The 17,193-nt window shown below is 45.9% G+C and overlaps 1 protein-coding gene across 1 annotated transcript in view; it reads left to right on the top strand.

The window, feature by feature from the left end:
* Positions 1–1,782: 1,782 nt before the first annotated feature.
* akap6 (A kinase (PRKA) anchor protein 6) overlaps positions 1,783–17,193 on the top strand; it is a gene marked incomplete in the record, with an annotated part of 131,189 nt that continues 115,778 nt past the window's right edge. Inside the window, 3 exon segments of the mRNA XM_037977638.1 lie at positions 1,783–2,735; positions 11,319–11,563; positions 12,699–12,870. Of these exon segments, the coding sequence (XP_037833566.1) occupies positions 11,376–11,563; positions 12,699–12,870 (360 nt within the window).

Genomic DNA, 17,193 nt, shown 5'->3' with positions numbered 1-17,193 from the left:
TCCTGATTTGGTTTAAATTAGAGTCCATCCGTCTTCTTCACCTGCTTTTCTTCTCCGGGTCTCAGGGAGCTGGTGTCCATCTGCAGCAGGGACACCTGGACAGGTCTCCGGTCCACCACAGGGACACCTGGACAGGTCTCCGGTCCACCACAGGGACACCTGGACAGGTCTCCAGTCCACCACAGGGACACCTGGACAGGTCTCCAGTCCACCACAGGGACACCTGGACAGGTCTCCAGTCCAACACAGGGACACCTGGACAGGTCTCCAGTCCAACACAGGGACACCTGGACAGGTCTCCATCACAGAGACACAGAGACAAACAACCATTCACCCTCTCACTCACATCGAGGGACAATTTAGAGTCACAGATGAACCAAACCTGCAGGTTCTTGTTCTGTGAGGAAACCAGAGGTCCTGGAGGAAACCGGAGGAATAAAAACGAAGAAAAAATTAAGAGATTTGCAGAATATCCTGAAACCCTGGAAGGAACCTGGAGGATCTTCAGGGCCCAGTCTGAGCTGGACTCTGATCCCTCAGATGAATCTTCATCCATTAAGAAGAAAAAACAGAAAGTTCCAGAAGAACTTAACCTTTTTGAAACGCTTGATGTTTTCTCTTCTTTGGGTTCAGCAGGTTAGACGCATCAGTGGCGTTTTGCTGCCACCTCCTGTTCATTGTTGTCTAAACCAGTGGCGTCCACTCCTGCTCCTGGTCCTGGTCCTGGTCCTGGAGGACCTCTGTCCTGCAGGTTTCAGATGTTTCTCTGCTCCTCAGCAGCTCTGCAGGTTCTGCAGCAGCCTGTTCATCACTTAGTCCTTCAGATCAGGTGAGTCAGAGCAGAGAAACACCTGAAACCTGCAGGATGGTGGTCCTCCAGGACCAGGAGCAGGACTGGAGTCCACTGGTCTAAATCCACCTTCTGTTGATTAAATAGTCTTCATCCAATCTGGAGATGGACAGAGTCCTCCTCAGCATCCTACACCACCTGACTGTGAGCTCTGATTCCTCCTGTTCCTCCTGAGGTAAAAGAAACTGATTGGACCGGAGGAGGAAAGGCTCACACCTACAGAAGGCCTTCAAGGTTCATATCAGGCAGCAAGGACTGCGAGATGGGACCAAATGTTCTCTTTCCAACAGGACAATGACCCAAAGCTCCCAGAGAAGACACCCGGGAGGGACTCAGGGACAACTCTGGATGTCCTAAAGTGGACCAGGTGGAACCCTGAGCAGAACCCTGAGCAGAACCCTCTCAAACATCTCTGGAGAGACCTGACAGTGGTTCCACCAACTGGACTGAGATGGAGAGGATTTAAAGAAGAACGATCCAGGTGAGCAAAGGTGTCGACTCAGGACCAATTAAAGGTTTTATTTTAGGTTTTCAAACATTTACAAAATTAAAAAAAGAAACTTTCACTTTGTCATTCAGAAGTTCTGTATTTTAAAAAGAAAGTAAATTAGATTCGTAGCGTCAGGCTGCAGACCTCAAAGTGAAACTGATTTTACTGATTCCAGATAAAGATTCTCGTTTTGAATCCACATCACTTTGAGTTCAGTTTAAAAAGATCAAACATCAACAGTTCAGTAAAGAATATATTGTTTTAGACACCTGTTTTATTTGTCTGAAGAAGTCTTTCACATACATTTATTACACATTTATTCAGATTATTTTAAATTAAAAACCTGTCAGTGATACCTGCAGTAACCCGTGTCGGCCTGCAGGGGGAGCCTGATTCTTCTTCTGCTGTTTTCAACCAAAACAAACAGAAAGAGACGTTTATTTCTTTCACTGATTTTATGTTTTAAACTTTTAAATTGTCTCAGAATTAAACTTTGAATGAAACGTGAAATGATTTGGATCAAATTAGAGATGCCGACTCAGCGTTCAGACAATAACTGAGCTCTGAAGCTGTGGAGAAAACCTTCAGAGCATAAATCAAACTTTTATTTAATAACTTTATTTAGCCTGAGCTCCGGTTTCTGCATTAAACAAGAAATAAACACAGCTCTCCAGTTTTATGTGCCACAAACTATTTACAATCAAAGTCTGACTTCTGAAGGAAACGGTTCCAGTAAGTTTGTTGTACAACGGGCTGATGAAGGGATGAATCGTGAATGAAGGGATGAATCGTGAAGGAGAGGAGGGAAACCCTCAGACTGACTCAAAAACAATACAAGTCCTGTTTGATAGGAGGTTCAGTTGTTAATAACCAAGAATAAACCTTGAATCTTTTAGGCATTAAACCATAACGATCAGCCAGAACCAACAGGTCCGGATCCTGAGGCTGACCCGGGCCGGAGGGGCTGGAGGGTCCAGCTGGGGGCGCTGAGGACTTCCTGTTTTCTCTCCTGCAGACAGATGAAGAGCAGCTGCTGCTTCCTCCATCCCAGCCTTTGCTCTGTCATCCTCCCCCCTCCTCCCCCGCAGGAAGGGACCACCACACCCTGTCAGCCAATCAGAGCTCAGCTCCACCTCCTCCATCACATCCTCTCAGTCTCTAAGGTAACAGGCGCCCCTCCCCTCCCTCACTCTCTGTTTCTCTGCTGAAAGGTGCCGCATCATCATCATCATCATCTTCACCATCCCATTCTGAGCTGCTGGTTAGCTGTTAGCGTTAGCCTCCTCTGTTTGCCTCAGCGAGGACAGTCCCCGTCCCCGGTGTCCTCCAGCGTCCAACAGAGAGGAAGACGAGAAGAGGAAGATGGACTGAAGGAGCTCTGAGAGGAGAGATGTGGTACGTACGTTAGAACCTGCTGCTCTGTGTCCCCCCCTCGTCCTCCCTGTTGTCAGCACAGAAGCCTGTGTGTGTGTCGGTGTGTGTGTGTGTGAGATCCTTGCTGAAATGCTGCTTTAATGATGCTAACCCGGAGGGAGGGAGGAGACTCCCAGCTTTTGTTATGAAGGCCTGCAGCTCTGCAGAAACTCGGTCTGCGTCCACAGAGACCAACACCCCCTGTCCTCTGGACCGGGTTTTATTAAACCCAAGACCTGTCCTCTGGACCGGGATCTATTAAAGCCAAGACCTGTCCTCTGGACCGGGATCTATTAAACCCAAGACCTGTCCTCTGGACCGGGATCTATTAAAGCCAAGACCTGTCCTCTGGACCGGGGTCTATTAAACCCAAGACTTGCTCAGGATCCAGAGAGACCAGCACCGCCTGTCCTCTGGACCGGGTTTTAAAGACCTGCTCAGGATCCAGAGATCTTGGTGAGGTCTAGTTTTTAGTCAGTTTTCTGTCCCTGGGTCTGAATTTAAACTCATCCTTGGGCGTCTCACAGCATCTCCAGTATTAAAGGGGTAGTTCAGACATTTTGAAGTGGACTTCTGAGTAAAGTTAGTATCTTACCTGTTGTAGGTAGCTCAGTGGAAGCATTTTTTTGATCACTTTATCCAAACTTTAACTAATTTAATCTGATAAAACGTCCAGATTCAAAGCTTGAATGGTTCTTTAACACAAACCAGGTGAGGTGATAAACTCTGGTTGTTCCACTCTCACCTGACCAACATGAGATGATTCTCCAGAGCGTCTGCAGCTCTGTGGGATGTTCTGGGTCTGCAGGGGTCAGGTTCTACCAAAACCTGGTCCAGGAAGGAGAAACCAGTGAAGCAGGACTAGAAGTCTGAAGGTTCAGTGATGAACTGCTGATGGTAGATCCAAACAAAAAGGTTCAGAACAAACACGAGTCTGCAAAGTTGGTCAGACGGGTCAGAACATCTGCAGAGTTGGTCAGACGGGTCAGAACATCTGCAGAGTTGGTCAGACGGGTCAGAACATCTGCAGAGTTGGTCAGACGGGTCAGAATGGGTCAGAACGGGTCAGAACGGGTCAGACTGAAACCCTGAAAGCCCAGAATCTCAAAGCAACCTTCCTTCAAAGAGTCAGTTTGTGTTTTCTGTCGGTGGTGAGGAGCAGGAGGATGAGGAACGAAGATGTTTTCTTCCTGATTACTGAGATGAAGACAGCGCTCCTCTTCATCACCTGCATGTTCCGCTCCACAGGAAGTGACGTAAGTCTCTGCAGAGCTGATTGGCTGCAGGGACGAGCAGAAGCTCAGATGCTGTTTGAGGATCAAGTCTGGACTTTCTTTGGTCAGAACCTGAACTGATGTCAGACTGAGACGGATCTGGTTCTGCTCGCTGTCGCTGGTTTGGTTCACGTCTGTTTTTATTAAACTGAAGTTACAGCAGTGACATGTTTCCTCCTGACTTGTGAGGTTTCTGCTGGTTATTAAACATTTGATCGTTTTCAGAATCAAAAATGAATCAACAAAAGTTTTCGTCTGTTTAAAGTTAGTTTAATTGTTAGGTGAGCTACAGGCTTCGTGTTTTGAAGAATATAGATCATTTAAAGAAGTTAGAAAGGCAGCAACAACAGCCGGTGTTTTTCCTGTCCACGTCCTGTGACAGCGTGGGTCTGAGCCCAACACGACCAGCCATCGAGCCGTTATCTGACTGAGCTGGACTGCTGGAGGCAGATATCTGAACGCCGACTGACTGGTTTTATGTAACGCTGGTTATAAAACAGCGGCGAGTAAAGACGCAGCGGCTCCTCTTCCTCAGAGAAAACAACACGGTTTTATCTACAATGGGCTGCAAAAGTATTCACCCCCATGGTCCTTTCTTAAAATTTGATTATATGTAATAAATCAGCTAAAATATGCAGATTAATGAAGTACGAGGGGTGAAAACCTGTTTTAGATCATGAACCTGATAGTGTTACGTGCATATGTATTGACCCCCCTGTAGAGCGATGTTCTGCAGCATCAAGAGTCTTCAGGTCCGTCTCCAGGACCTTCTGTCCATTCTTCATGTCAAAACGTCTTCAGGTTGGACGGTGCTGCTTGTGTCCAACAGTCTTTAAATCAATCCAGCGGTGCTCAGCTGGACTGAGGTCTGGGCTTTGACTGGACCAGTCCAGGACCTTAAACCAGTGGAGTAATCTTCATTGTCCAGCTGGAAGGTGAAGGTCTTACAGAAGTTACTGAACTTTGCTGTTTTCTTCTATGTGTTGCTGTTTCAGGGATGTAAAGTCCTTGGTTAGGGTGAGGAAATCCTCATGAAGAAAAGACAACAAAGTTAGCAGATTGTACGTGTAAACACAGACTCAGAGCCTGAGATCTGACACATGAACCCAGTCAGAATAATCAGTTCTGATAGGAGAACAGCCTGTTTCTTTGTCTGCTGTATGAGCTTTAATCAGCTGACACCCAATAAAACAACGAGGAACGTTTCATATCAGATGGTTCCAATGAGAGGAACTGATTCATTCAGGTCACTAACTGTAATGTGTGATACTCAGGAAAAGCTGCCGTCATATTATCCCCAATTACTGGAGGGAGAAACATGACGTCAACACACTAATGGTTTGATCTGGTCTGCTCTGGTCCCTGTGGGAATCTACAGGAGAAGGTGAAAGGAGCGTACATGGCAGGAATTAATGTTATTATTAACAGGAAGGAGTGTGCTCTGTGTTAGAACTGCTGAATTAATTGAAGCAGTAATGTTCAAGGACTCAACAGTTAAAAGAAGGACAGGTTTCAGACAGTATGTTGTGTCAGACATGAGTTTAATGGACAGAGTGTAAATTCACTCTTCATCCTTCTAAGGATCAGTATCACTCATTTATTTGGACACATTAAGTCTGAATCTTACCCTCCATCACTGAAGTAAACATGGCCGCCATTTCATCCCACCGTTCAAGCTGACCTCCAGTCTCTGGATGTATCCCACGTTTCATGTCTCACAGATCAAATGAGTCATCTCCCCTCTCCACCCGCTACTTTTCTGAAGATGGTGGACCAGCGTCCAGAGTAGTCCTCCGACTGCTGGTTGGACACCCTGAGGGTCATGGTCTGCAGTACCTGGAGGACCGGGAGGGACACTCACCTGAAGGATGTCCCTGGATCCCAGGTGCCTGATTCTGGACTCTGGCTTGATGAGGGGGTACCGTAGACACCATCCTGGGATCTTCATCCAGTGTCAGGAGGTCCTCCTGGAGGGGGTCCTGCTTCCCTCTCTGCAGGGGTGCAGAGCATGTTGTTGTTGGGTTCCTGCTCTGTAACTTTGGTTATCGGGGTATAAATGTGACAGTTAAATCGGGGTCTGTCTGCAGGAGACCAGGAGGGACAGATTTGGAAACAGAAGATCTTATTTTCTTCCAGCCATGAAACACAAGACAGATGCATGTGAAGTGGGGTTATTAGTTATATGAATCTGTATTTACTTCATTGTATAAAGTATATTAATTTAACTTTAAACTGTCTCACATCAACAACCAACTGTCCCCCTTGTCTTCTACTCATTTCTGGTTTTCAGTTCTGGTCCAGGCTTGTCTCAGTCGGTGATTTAGGAGAACAAATGCAGCTGAAGAAGCCGTGGAATGAGACTGAATGAGGTTCTGTGTTAGCCCTGCTTCTCCCTGCACCTCTGCAATTACTTAAACCAGAGCTGAGGACAGAATCAGGGACAGGGCATGCTTGGACACATCTCCACCTTCTGATCCATTATTCATGCCGCAGCAGAGGTGGAGAACCCCTGGGACACACTCAGACACACACTCTGTCCTTTTTCCACATTGATTTATGCATCGTTTATTTCCACCATGACAGCCAGACAGTAGGAGATACTCAGTGTTTAACTAAAAATAATTACAATATAAGGGTGTAACCTGAGCTTGTTCCCATGTTTTCTGCCTGAACTCTGCTCACTGACGTGGTTTTATGTTGGAAAAAAATTCACCAATCAGATTATTTTGAGTTCAGTATCTGGTCAGGTTTAATTTTAGGTGGGTGTTCAGCATCCAATCAGAACCCTCTGCTCATTAAAACAAATGAGAGCCTGGACTCCAGACTGACAGTTTGATCAACCAATCAGCATTAGAGCTGTGGTCAGCGGTGCCTTGGCCAATTTAAATTGTGGGTGGAGCTAAATCCGGTACCGTCATCAACTAATAATTGTCAGCTTTTCTAAGATGGCCGAAAAATAAAATCACAGATTCAGTCGCTGCTCAGCTCCTGACAGGTTGGAGAGTTTTCAGCCTTTCTTTGCTAGCTGTTAGCTTAGCAGCTGATGAAAATGTTAGCTGTTTGCTAGCTGAAGCTACAGTAAAAGATTTAAACACAGGAAGTGATCGAAGGATGAGGTGGTTTTAATTAAAACATCCAGAAGGACAGAAAGAAAGTTTTTAGTTTTTTGTTTCTAGTGAACATCGATGGTGAGTAAAGAGTTTATTAGTTTTTTCTCCACTCGTACGTCGGTCTCCTGTCGTGGTACCAGAAGAACCAAATGACCCTGAACCCAGTGATGTTACCTGTTACCTGTTACCTGTTACCTGTTACCTGTACCTGTTACCTGTACCTGTTACCTGTACCTGTACCTGTTACCTGTACCTGTACCTGCATCGCTGACTGTTGCTCTGCAGCCTACAGACTTCCTCTGTGCTGTAAGTGTGGGGTTTGGCAGCGAAGGGAAGGCCCGGTTCTGATGGGATAACCCTCTTTATGCTACCTTAGAATGACTCAGTGAAGTTGAGTTCCTAATTTGTAACAAGCCACAGATAATAATGTGGACTGATGAGAAGAGAAAGACTAATCTGAGTCATAGTTTGGCTCATCTTCCTCTGCTTCCTGCTCAGCATCTCTGATCTGTTTCCTGTCATGTGACTGAGGTCATATATTCCTGCTAACTGACCTCATCCTGTCTCAGAAAGGCCTGTTTGTGGTGTATTAAAAGAAAACATGCTTTGAGTACAGCTGACTGTTATGTAGTAGATTTCCTGCAGTCTGAGGAGGCGAGGCGTTCTTTAACAGGATGACAGTTAAACTGCAGCTTCTGTCCTCAGCTAACCCTGGTCACCATCTTTAATAATTCAGTTTCACTCGGACAGATTCGATCACTGATGACGTCATGTTTTCTTTCTGAGCAATAAGAGCTGGAGGAAGTAGCAGGAGTTTAAAGATCTATTTAGGAACATTTGAAGCTTAATTAGACGTTTGTCTCAAAGTTTTGATTCAGAACGTTTGGCTGAGTCAGTGTTTTTCTCTGTTTAGTTTCCTGTAAATGATCCTGACTCTGGTTGCATCATTTATTGAAAAGAAAAGTTCATGATTCAAACTTTGGCTCAGTGCTGGGAAATAAAACCTGAAAACAACAACAACAGGAACAGAGTTTAAGCCAAACACACTCCCACATGAAAAATACATTAACTAAATACTACTACATTCAATGTCAGCTTCAGATTCTTGAAGAAATGCATATCGCCCGCCGCCTCACACAAGAATGCTTAAAGCAAAAATGTTGCATCATCTGTTGGCTGATTCCAGAGCAGTGGGCGATATGCATTTAAATGGGTTTACCATTTCTAAACAAGATGTTGAATTTATTTTGGTTTTTTGCATTTATGGTGAGTTCTCAGCATCATGTCATCAGAATTTCATCCAGGTCCTCCTGGAGTCTCTGCTCGCGGCTGCAAACAAGCAGAAAGAGACTGATGAGGAAGAATCCACAGCTTGTATTAATCAGCCTCACCTGGCCTCACCTGGTCTCACCTGAACCGTCGGCTCGTCTCTCTCTGTACTCTAACCCCACCACCACAAATAACACGCTTCAGTATTTGTTTTTTTTACATCCTTCGGTTCAGAGCGCTCAGACGTGGTGGTTCAGGCATAAAGGAGCTATGTTAACATTGGATGGATCAGATAATTAAATACCTTATTTTTGCTTAGTTTGAATGAAAATTAAGACTTCTGGGAAGCAGAGTGGGCTCGATGCTGGCCGGCAGGGCGACACCGAATCTGTCTCTGCGAGGCAGAAGCAAAATGTTCTCCGGCCGTGGAGCTCCCTGGTGTGAAACTGGGCTCAGACGGTGATACGTGGAGGAGATCATGTCTTTTATCTTCTCCCAGGCGGTGAAGGGCAGGTTGTTCAGGTGTTTGTCCACGTCCAGCAGTGGCTCAGGGGTGTGACCTGCTGAACCTGGCAGTTGGACTCTCGCAGCCGAACCTGGATAATTCTGAAGGAACAGGACGTCTGCAGCTGTCATCTCTGCCTCTGTGGAGCTGATAATGTTTGTAATGGTTGTTTTTTCTCTGTTGACAGCCTCACGCTTCTTCCTCAAATTCTGGTTCTTCTGCCGCTTTTCGTCTCTCAGTGCAGCGAGTCTGGCCTCCTCGTCCTTCTGGAGGAATGTCCGAAGTGTTGAAAACACATCTTTAATCTGCCTCTCTGTGTCAGTAAACTGCAGTTCGGTGTTCAGTACTGCTTGTTTAAGGTTTTCTTCAGCATCCGTTAAGAACTCCTGCTTTTCCTGTAGGGGCCTCAGGAGCTCCAGGAGCAGCGATCTGTGTTCTGCTGCAGCTTCCTCAATGGGCCTGAAACTGTGGTTGGTGTGCCATCTTGAAAACTGACAGATGAGACAAACTGGCTGCTGATCTTGTACACAGAAGAGCTGGAGTTTCTCAGCATGAAGGCTGCAGAGCTCTGAAGGAGCTGCTGAAAGCCTCTCACCGCTGCCCTGTGAAAAGGCCTCACACACGTTTCTCAGTGCCAAGTTCTGAGGTGGGTCGTCAGAAGAGCAGCTCCTCCTGCAGATCGGACATTCAGGGTTCGACTTCACCGTCTTGCATCGCTGCCAGCAGGCTTTACACAAACTGTGGCTGCATGACAGGAGGACAGGATCCCGGTAGATGTCACAGCAGACGGGACAGCAGATGTTGCTCTCCAGCCAGGACATTTGTGTTTTCACCAAAGCAGCTAAAGTTCTCGAACAATCTTCGGCGTGTTTATGGAGCTGCAGAGTTCTGGCATCTCAGTGACTTCCTGTTCTTGTCTGTAGCTGTCCTGGAGCTTTGGCTGCTCTTTTATAAGGTAGACAAACTTTTATTTCCTGGTCTGTGTTGCTCAGTTCTGGTAAGGGATTGTTCCTGATCCGTAAATCATGAACAGGGGTGTGTTTATAGGAACCATTAACTCTTAATGACAGTTATCAGAAGGAACTGTGAGTCAGTCAAGATTTAAATGCATTTGGTTTTGTGTCCACATGACAGATGATGCTTCTCTTGTCATTTATAACATCCAATGTAGTTTTAATGCTTCTGTGATAAGCTGAAAATGTCCCTCCATGAAGATAACATTTCTGATGACTGGGCTCCATTTTATTGATTTATAAGGAATAAAGTGAACCCTTGAACAAGTAGTTTACAGTTAATGTTGTTGGTAAACTGTAGCTGTTCTGTGGTTGGCCGCGTCTCACCTAAAACATGTTTATCTCAAACGTAGAACAGATGTAAAACCTAAATCTAACCGTGTATGTAGGAACCCGTTCCTGATCAAAAATAGCCGGAACATGGACGCTCTTTGCAGGGTCTTGACAAGATCTCCTTAGAAAGCATGGAAGGTCCAATATGGACCTTCCATGCTTTCTAAGGAGACCTTGTTAAGACTTCATATTGGGGTCCTGGGTGGCACCAACGTGGCCCGGCTGTGACCCCCTCACATCCACGATCTGAGGGTAATCTGAGTACAGATTACTGCTTCAACAGCAACCAGCAGCCAACCTTTAGTCACCTTGTTGTTGTCGTGGTCAGCTCAGGGGTGGATGTGGTCGAGGTTCCTCCACCTTCATCCTCTCATGCTGCTGATGGAGTTTCCTCCTCCACAGGAAGCTGAAACTGCTGTGGAGGTTCAGCCATTTTGCTTCAACTTATCATCAAAGATAAACGTTGTAATTTCAGCAATGAGAAGAAACTTTATTCTTTTTGTTTGTTTGTTTCCTGGACATGTTCGAACAGAAGACGTTTGGCTCAGCTGCTGGTAAAAACTGCTCGATAAGAGACGGAGGTTTATGTTTAACAAGAAAAGGTGTTTCTGCTGCAGGAGCTAGAGTAATAATCTGTTTCCACTGCCTGAAACAGATTACTCAGGTAGAAATGGTGTTTGTTTGAAACTACCAGGAGCTTTATGAGGAGCAACCTTCCAAATAAAGACGTTCGTTCAAGTAATTCATTTAAAATTTGTTGCAGTGAAACCATCTGATGTTGTTGGTTGTTTTGGTCTGATTTCAGTTTGACTGGAAGCTGTCCATCAGTGGTTTAGTTTACCTTTTATCAGCCTGAACCTCAGGTGGTGTGGAGAACCAACCAATCGGGGCTGAAGACAGGTTGATGGCTCTCAGTAATTAGGTTTTAGATAAAAGATGTTCTGGAAATGAACCCTCCTCCATCAGTGTGATGGACTCGGTGTCAGTTTTTTCTTCTGTTCCTGTTATCTTTAGAACCTGATTATTGACGTCTACATGTTTGTCTTCTCGTCTGTCTTTAGTTTGCTCCACTGAGACCCGTCCGCCTCACCGTGAATCCTGAGCCTCTCTCTCTCGCCATGAGCATCGCAGCTCTCTCGCCCCTGAGTCCGGAGCCTCCCTCCCCCATGCTCATGTCGGTGACTCCGGTCACGCCGACCCCGTCTTCTGTCGGCGCTCCACCGCAGGATGGAGCCTCCTCACCAGGTCCTGGTCCCAGCCGAGGCTGCCTCACAGGTGGAGGAGCTAACGTGGACTTCTCCCGCAGGTATTTACTAATGATGATTATAACTGATGTTTTTAACTTTAATAGCTTTCTGTAGCCATGAGACAACACCCGCTCCTGTGTCTTCAGCATGTAGCACTTTTTAAAGAGGTTTTTAATTTAATTCCTGTCTCTGGTTTTATTTGTAGTATCAGAAAGTTTTAAATCTAGTTTTTCCTGCTGGTTCTACCACGTAGGTGCAGCAGCCATCTTGGTGCAGTTCATCACCCTTCAGCTCCTGGTCAGATTGTATCCTCACTTCAAACCCAGTGGTTGTCATGTAACTGTACCCAGCTGGTACAAAATGAAGGCTTCACTGCGTGCCAAGGTCCCAGCTTCACTTTAGACACGTCGGTAGAAAACTGACCAAGAGTCAGTGATAAGTCAGATGTTTAAAAACCCAAACCAAGTCCTCAGGTAGGATAGATTACCTGCGTTTGGGCGCCTGTGACGGTGGGTAGGACGAGACCTGCACCAAACGGCTTCTTTCCCTCCTGAGAGGGTTGGACTGAAGCTGCTGCGGTGCGGACTCTTGATTTAAAGCTCCATCACACAGTAAGACTCGGAGAACATCACCTGGCAGCCGTGGACTCAGACAGAACCTTGTAACGTTCTTTAAAGAACCGTAAGTGTAACAGATCTTTATTTCCTAATGAAAGTCCTGCAGCATCTGTTTAAAGTCAGATCTGAAAGTTTCCAAGCATGAAATTTGGACTGTTTTCAGGAACTCTAAGGATCTGAACTCAAAGGCATTTACTGAAGGAATGCATATCACCCGCCACCTTTCATGTCAGAGTTTGTGACTCAGATCATCTTATAATGAGAAGAGGAGGAGTTTTAGCCGTTTTGATCAAATCTTTAAAATTCTGCACAGTTTCATTGAGTAAAGTCAGACACATGCACAGGCAGTTACATGGTTGCCCACCTGTATGGCAGCGGGTGATAAGCAGCAGGTGAACAGTGAATGGATGTTGCCTGGGATGAGACAGAGACGGTCAGCGTTCGTGTGTCTTTCTGTTCACTCTGGTTTCAGACGGAGCTTCAGCCTCTTTCTGACCCAGGTACTGAGCAGGTACTGAGCAGGTCCAGGTGACTTCATGGACAGGTGTTTGATGCATGATACCTGTTTGGCTTTCAGGACACAGAAACCACCTCCTCTCCACACCGGAGCCGACTGGAAGGTCGTCCTGCATTTACCGGAGATCGAGACGTGGCTGAGAGCGGCGAGCGACCGAGTCACGCAGCTCACTCACTCCGTGGGACAGGACGCTGACAACAGACATGTGGACGTCCACCTGGTGCAGCTCAAGGTACAGGAGGCGGAGCTAACCTGCTGAGCCTGAGAGCTCCTTTCTCCCAGCGTTGCTCGGTCTGACCTTCAGGGTGAATTTGATGGGAAGCTGTTTGAAATATTTTCCACTTCTCTGTAGGATGACGGACTCCAGATAGTTTGGAAATGACCTTTGACCCTGAAGGGCTCTGCAGCAAAGTCTCATTCATTTATTTACTCCAAAATAAAGTTTAAATTGAAACAAATAAAACCTGAAAAGACAAAAGGTGAGGATTTAATGTCTCACTGTGTATTTAGGTGTAACTAATAAAACAGAATGATCTGATTTAATGCAGAACATAAAGGATCTTTTATTAATGAGGCTTTTATTTTTACCTGCAGAGTCACATGTTTGCTGCTGCTGTAGCCAGTATTTTAGGAATCCTCCTCTCCTCTGCACCGCTCTGTGTGTGTGTGTGTGTGTGGCCACAGCTCCAGCTTTGCACCATGAGTCATCCTCCTAACATCAGGAGTGTTTATGTGAGGAAAGGTCTTCAGAGATCTTCGTCTGCAGCTTTCTGAAACCTGAATCCTTGTTTTTCCAACACATTGACTTCAAACTGTTGTTCAGTTTGTATTTGGCAGCCATGGAGGCAGCAGACACAAACCTGTGTGAACAGGTAAATAAAGGTGTGCTCACATTAATAACTGCAGATTTGTTTGGGTTTATTTGATCAAATTAAGACCAAGTAGAATCTCACAGTCAGGTAATCATGAAGTGTCAGTGACCCAACAGGACGGGCAGAACAAAGGGAACCTAAAGACCTGTGAGCCGCCATCTTGATGCACAGCTGAGGTTCCAGAAGGTGGAACTCTGGGTTAAGTACCTGGTTCTGGTTCCTGGAGATGGACCCACAGATCAGGGCCTCCTCTACAGTGATGAGGGCGTTGATCCGGTCTGTCGGGGTCACTCTCTGCTCCAACCCTCACCTCTGGATCAGGACTGAAAGTACCAGATCCAGAGGTGAGTTTCCTCTGAGCTGAGGAGCTCGGAGCACAGCTGCTGCTCCTCCTCATCGACAGGAGTCATCTGAGGAGGTTCTGGATCAGGACTGAAAGAACCAGATCCAGAGGTGAGTTTCCTCTGAGCTGAGGAGCTCGGAGCACAGCTGCTGCTCCTCCTCATCGACAGGAGTCATCTGAGGAGGTTCTGGAAGGGTGCCTTCCTCGGGCGGACCCAGAACTCTGTTCTGGACACGTTTTAACATCAGACTGAAGACTTTTGGATTCAGGAAGCAAACAGAACCAGCAGCTGCAGGCAGCTTTGTTCTGCTCAGGCTGGATGTGTTTGGGTTTGGACACGTCATGGATGAGGTCACACGGCCCGGTTCTGGGAGGAGTCAGGGTTCTGGTGACAGCCGTACAACTGCAGCTTTGTTGGGAGGAAGAGTGATGTCATTCTGTGTGTGTTTTATTGTCTGATCAGTGTGTCCTTCAGAACCTCAGGTTCTTCTGTTCCTTCGGAGCGAGCAGAACCAGACGTGTTCTGTTTTTACTCACTCAGCTGTAATATGGAAGTTACTAAAAATAAGATGGAATGACATTAATCTCCAAACTTCTTGTTGCTTTCTGAGCCTAAATGAATTTTTCTAACAGATAAATTTGAACAACATGAGGAAACTGAGTGAAGTGCAGAAAGAAACAGAGTTTTCTGTCGAGGAGCTGCAGATGATCCTGATTCAGGTTGTTAAAATCAAACAGGAAGCTGCTGCTTCTCTGGTTGTTCTCTGGCTGATGGCTCCATCTAGTGGTCAGTGTTTGCTGTTGCAGGAACACTCAAAGGTTTCTGGGATTTATCTGAATGTTTTTGTTGGGAAATATTGGGAGAAATTTAAAAAATATATACTTAATGTAATTTTAATGATGTTGAAAAATGTCTCAGTTTTTAGTTTTGTATTATTCTCATTAAACTCAATAAAAAAGCTGCACTTCTTGATGATTTAAAAGACGTCTTGTTTCATAAAATGTTTTTGGAACCAAAGATCAGTTTGTTGGGACTACTGCGTCTGAAAAAGACTAAAAATCCAACAAGATGTCAGATTTGATCTCGTTACAGCAGAAGGTTTATGAAGTTAATTCACCAAAACTAAATATTTGATTTATTTAACCCGGATCTTCAAGCAGCTTTTAGATTTCATGATCACCCACCGTGAGAGGCAGGCAATCATGTAACTACCTGTGTGTGTTTGTCTGTGGGCAGATTTTAAAGAAACTCTCAGTGATCTCTGGATGAATGTCAGCCCGATTCAAGATGGCTGCCACAGCTAATCAGCTCACCGGACACAACAGTGTCTGGTAGTAGCTGAGAGTCATCCCCAACACAGACTCTGGTGTTTGTTGAAACCTTGGCCTGCCATGCAGCGGGCGATATGCATTCTTTGAGAAATGCTGGTTTGTCTTTATTCCCTCCTCTGTGAATGTTTGTCCAGTCAGAAATGAAATAAAGGTTCAGTTTATGATGAATAATAATGAAGTTTGTAGTTTGATATGAGCTCAGGGTTCTAACGTGTTCTGATCTGACGGTTCTGTTTCTAAAGCTCAGGTTATTTTTGGAGGAAGAAACAACATTTAATAATCTGTGTAACATTCTTCAAGAAGAAAAGAATGAGCTGGACTTTCCCTGACTGTTAAAAGAACAAATGTTTAAAAATCAGACGTAGTTCTGCTGGTCGGAGAGAAGTTCTCTAAGATTTTCTTCTTTCATTTCCAACCAAACCGTCATGTTTCTGTAGATCAGACGTTTGGACCGAACCGGGCCAGATGTTTCCAGCTCTAATCAGCTCTCTGGAACAGGATCATCTGGGTGGTTCTGGTGATCCTGAGGGCAGATGTTTGTTCTGAGGCATGTAAATAATTGATTTGGTATCATCACCTGAACTCTCCTGCTCGGTTCCCTGACAGGTTCAGAGTTTATTTGACTTAATTGCAGGCGTGGCGGTGTGTGGAGACTGGAGCGGGCGGCTGTTTGAAATGGGATTCATGCCTCTGGTGGTCTCTCTCCTCCTTCATCGTGTCCTTGCTGCTCTTTGTTTCTTTCTGTTTTATCCTCTCTCCCTGCCCGTCTGCCTCGCTCGCTCATATTTATAAAGCTCCTGCCTGCAGGGCATCTCTCTGCAACCCGACCTTGGCATGGAAAGACTGTAGGACATGATTATAGTGATGCAACTGCTGCGTGTGTGTGTGTGAGATGGTATGCCAGCCTCGGAGCCATTCTTGGTGTCGTGCTGCAGGCGGCGCCTGACAGCTGCTCTGAGAGGGCGGGGCCACAGCACAGATATATATAAAATCCCAAACGTGATTTGTAAAAACTTGTTTTCATTTACTAAGAAGTAAATTGGTTGTTTCATGTTTGTTTTTCCTAACATGTAATTTTAATCCAGACCCTGAAGTTCAGCTCTGAATCCCTAACCTTCCTTCTGTCAGAAAATAAAAGAATCACTCCTGTAATGTTTGTTAGACTTCATGACCTCTAAGGAAGAGAAGCAGCCAGACCAGGAAAGGTTAAAGGTCACCTGCTGCAGCAGGCTGAGGCTGTAAACACAAGTGGACTTCGGACCAGAACCAGGAAGTAGAATCCAGAACGGGTCCAGCTCCCCAGTCAGCAGTGTTGGCTCCTGTAGTTCTTACCTGCTGCTGTTTGATGAAACACGTTTATGCTTAAAGGAAGGTCATGTGACCAAAGCAGGAAGCTCCTGATCTCAGACCAGCTGGATGTGGTGGAGCATCTCCGTCCTCTCGGACCTCCGGCAGCAGGGTCCAGTAAAGACGTGTTTGTAGATTAGAACAGTCTTTAATCATGTTTCTGTGCAACACAGCAGCTGTGAAGTAGGGCTAAGTCTACTTCCTGGATCTTTGACGTACTGTAATAAAATCTGCTGCTTATAAACTGTGTTCATTAGCCTCCTCCCCCCAGGAAGACAGAGGGTTTATAGTTCAGCCCGTGCTTTTAGCTTTCCTTTCCTGAAGCCGTCTGAGTCCAGCTGAACTTCCAGAACCAGTGACCCACTCCTCTCCTGTCCTCCCCGCCTCATGTTCAACCCTCTGTTCAGAGAACTTCCCAGCATTCCCGGCGTAGCTGCCGTGGTGACGCGAGGAAGCAGAAATATCCTGACAGCTGAGAGACGGCAGGCAGCGCCCCTGCTTCTGGAGAAACGTAGGAGAGAAGTGGATCAAGGTCAGACTGGTCCTGTTCACTGCAGCAGAGCAAACGGACCTTACATCCTGGTCCATATGATACACACAGGTGTGGTTTCACAGCCTGGTTCTTATACACACAGGTGTGATTTCACAGCCTGGTTCTTAT

This window comes from Kryptolebias marmoratus, linkage group LG10 (assembly GCF_001649575.2).
Source record: "Kryptolebias marmoratus isolate JLee-2015 linkage group LG10, ASM164957v2, whole genome shotgun sequence".
In the NCBI taxonomy this organism is placed as follows: domain Eukaryota; kingdom Metazoa; phylum Chordata; class Actinopteri; order Cyprinodontiformes; family Rivulidae; genus Kryptolebias; species Kryptolebias marmoratus.
Note: the sequence above shows the minus strand (reverse complement) of the source record. Positions and strands in the feature narration are given on the sequence as shown.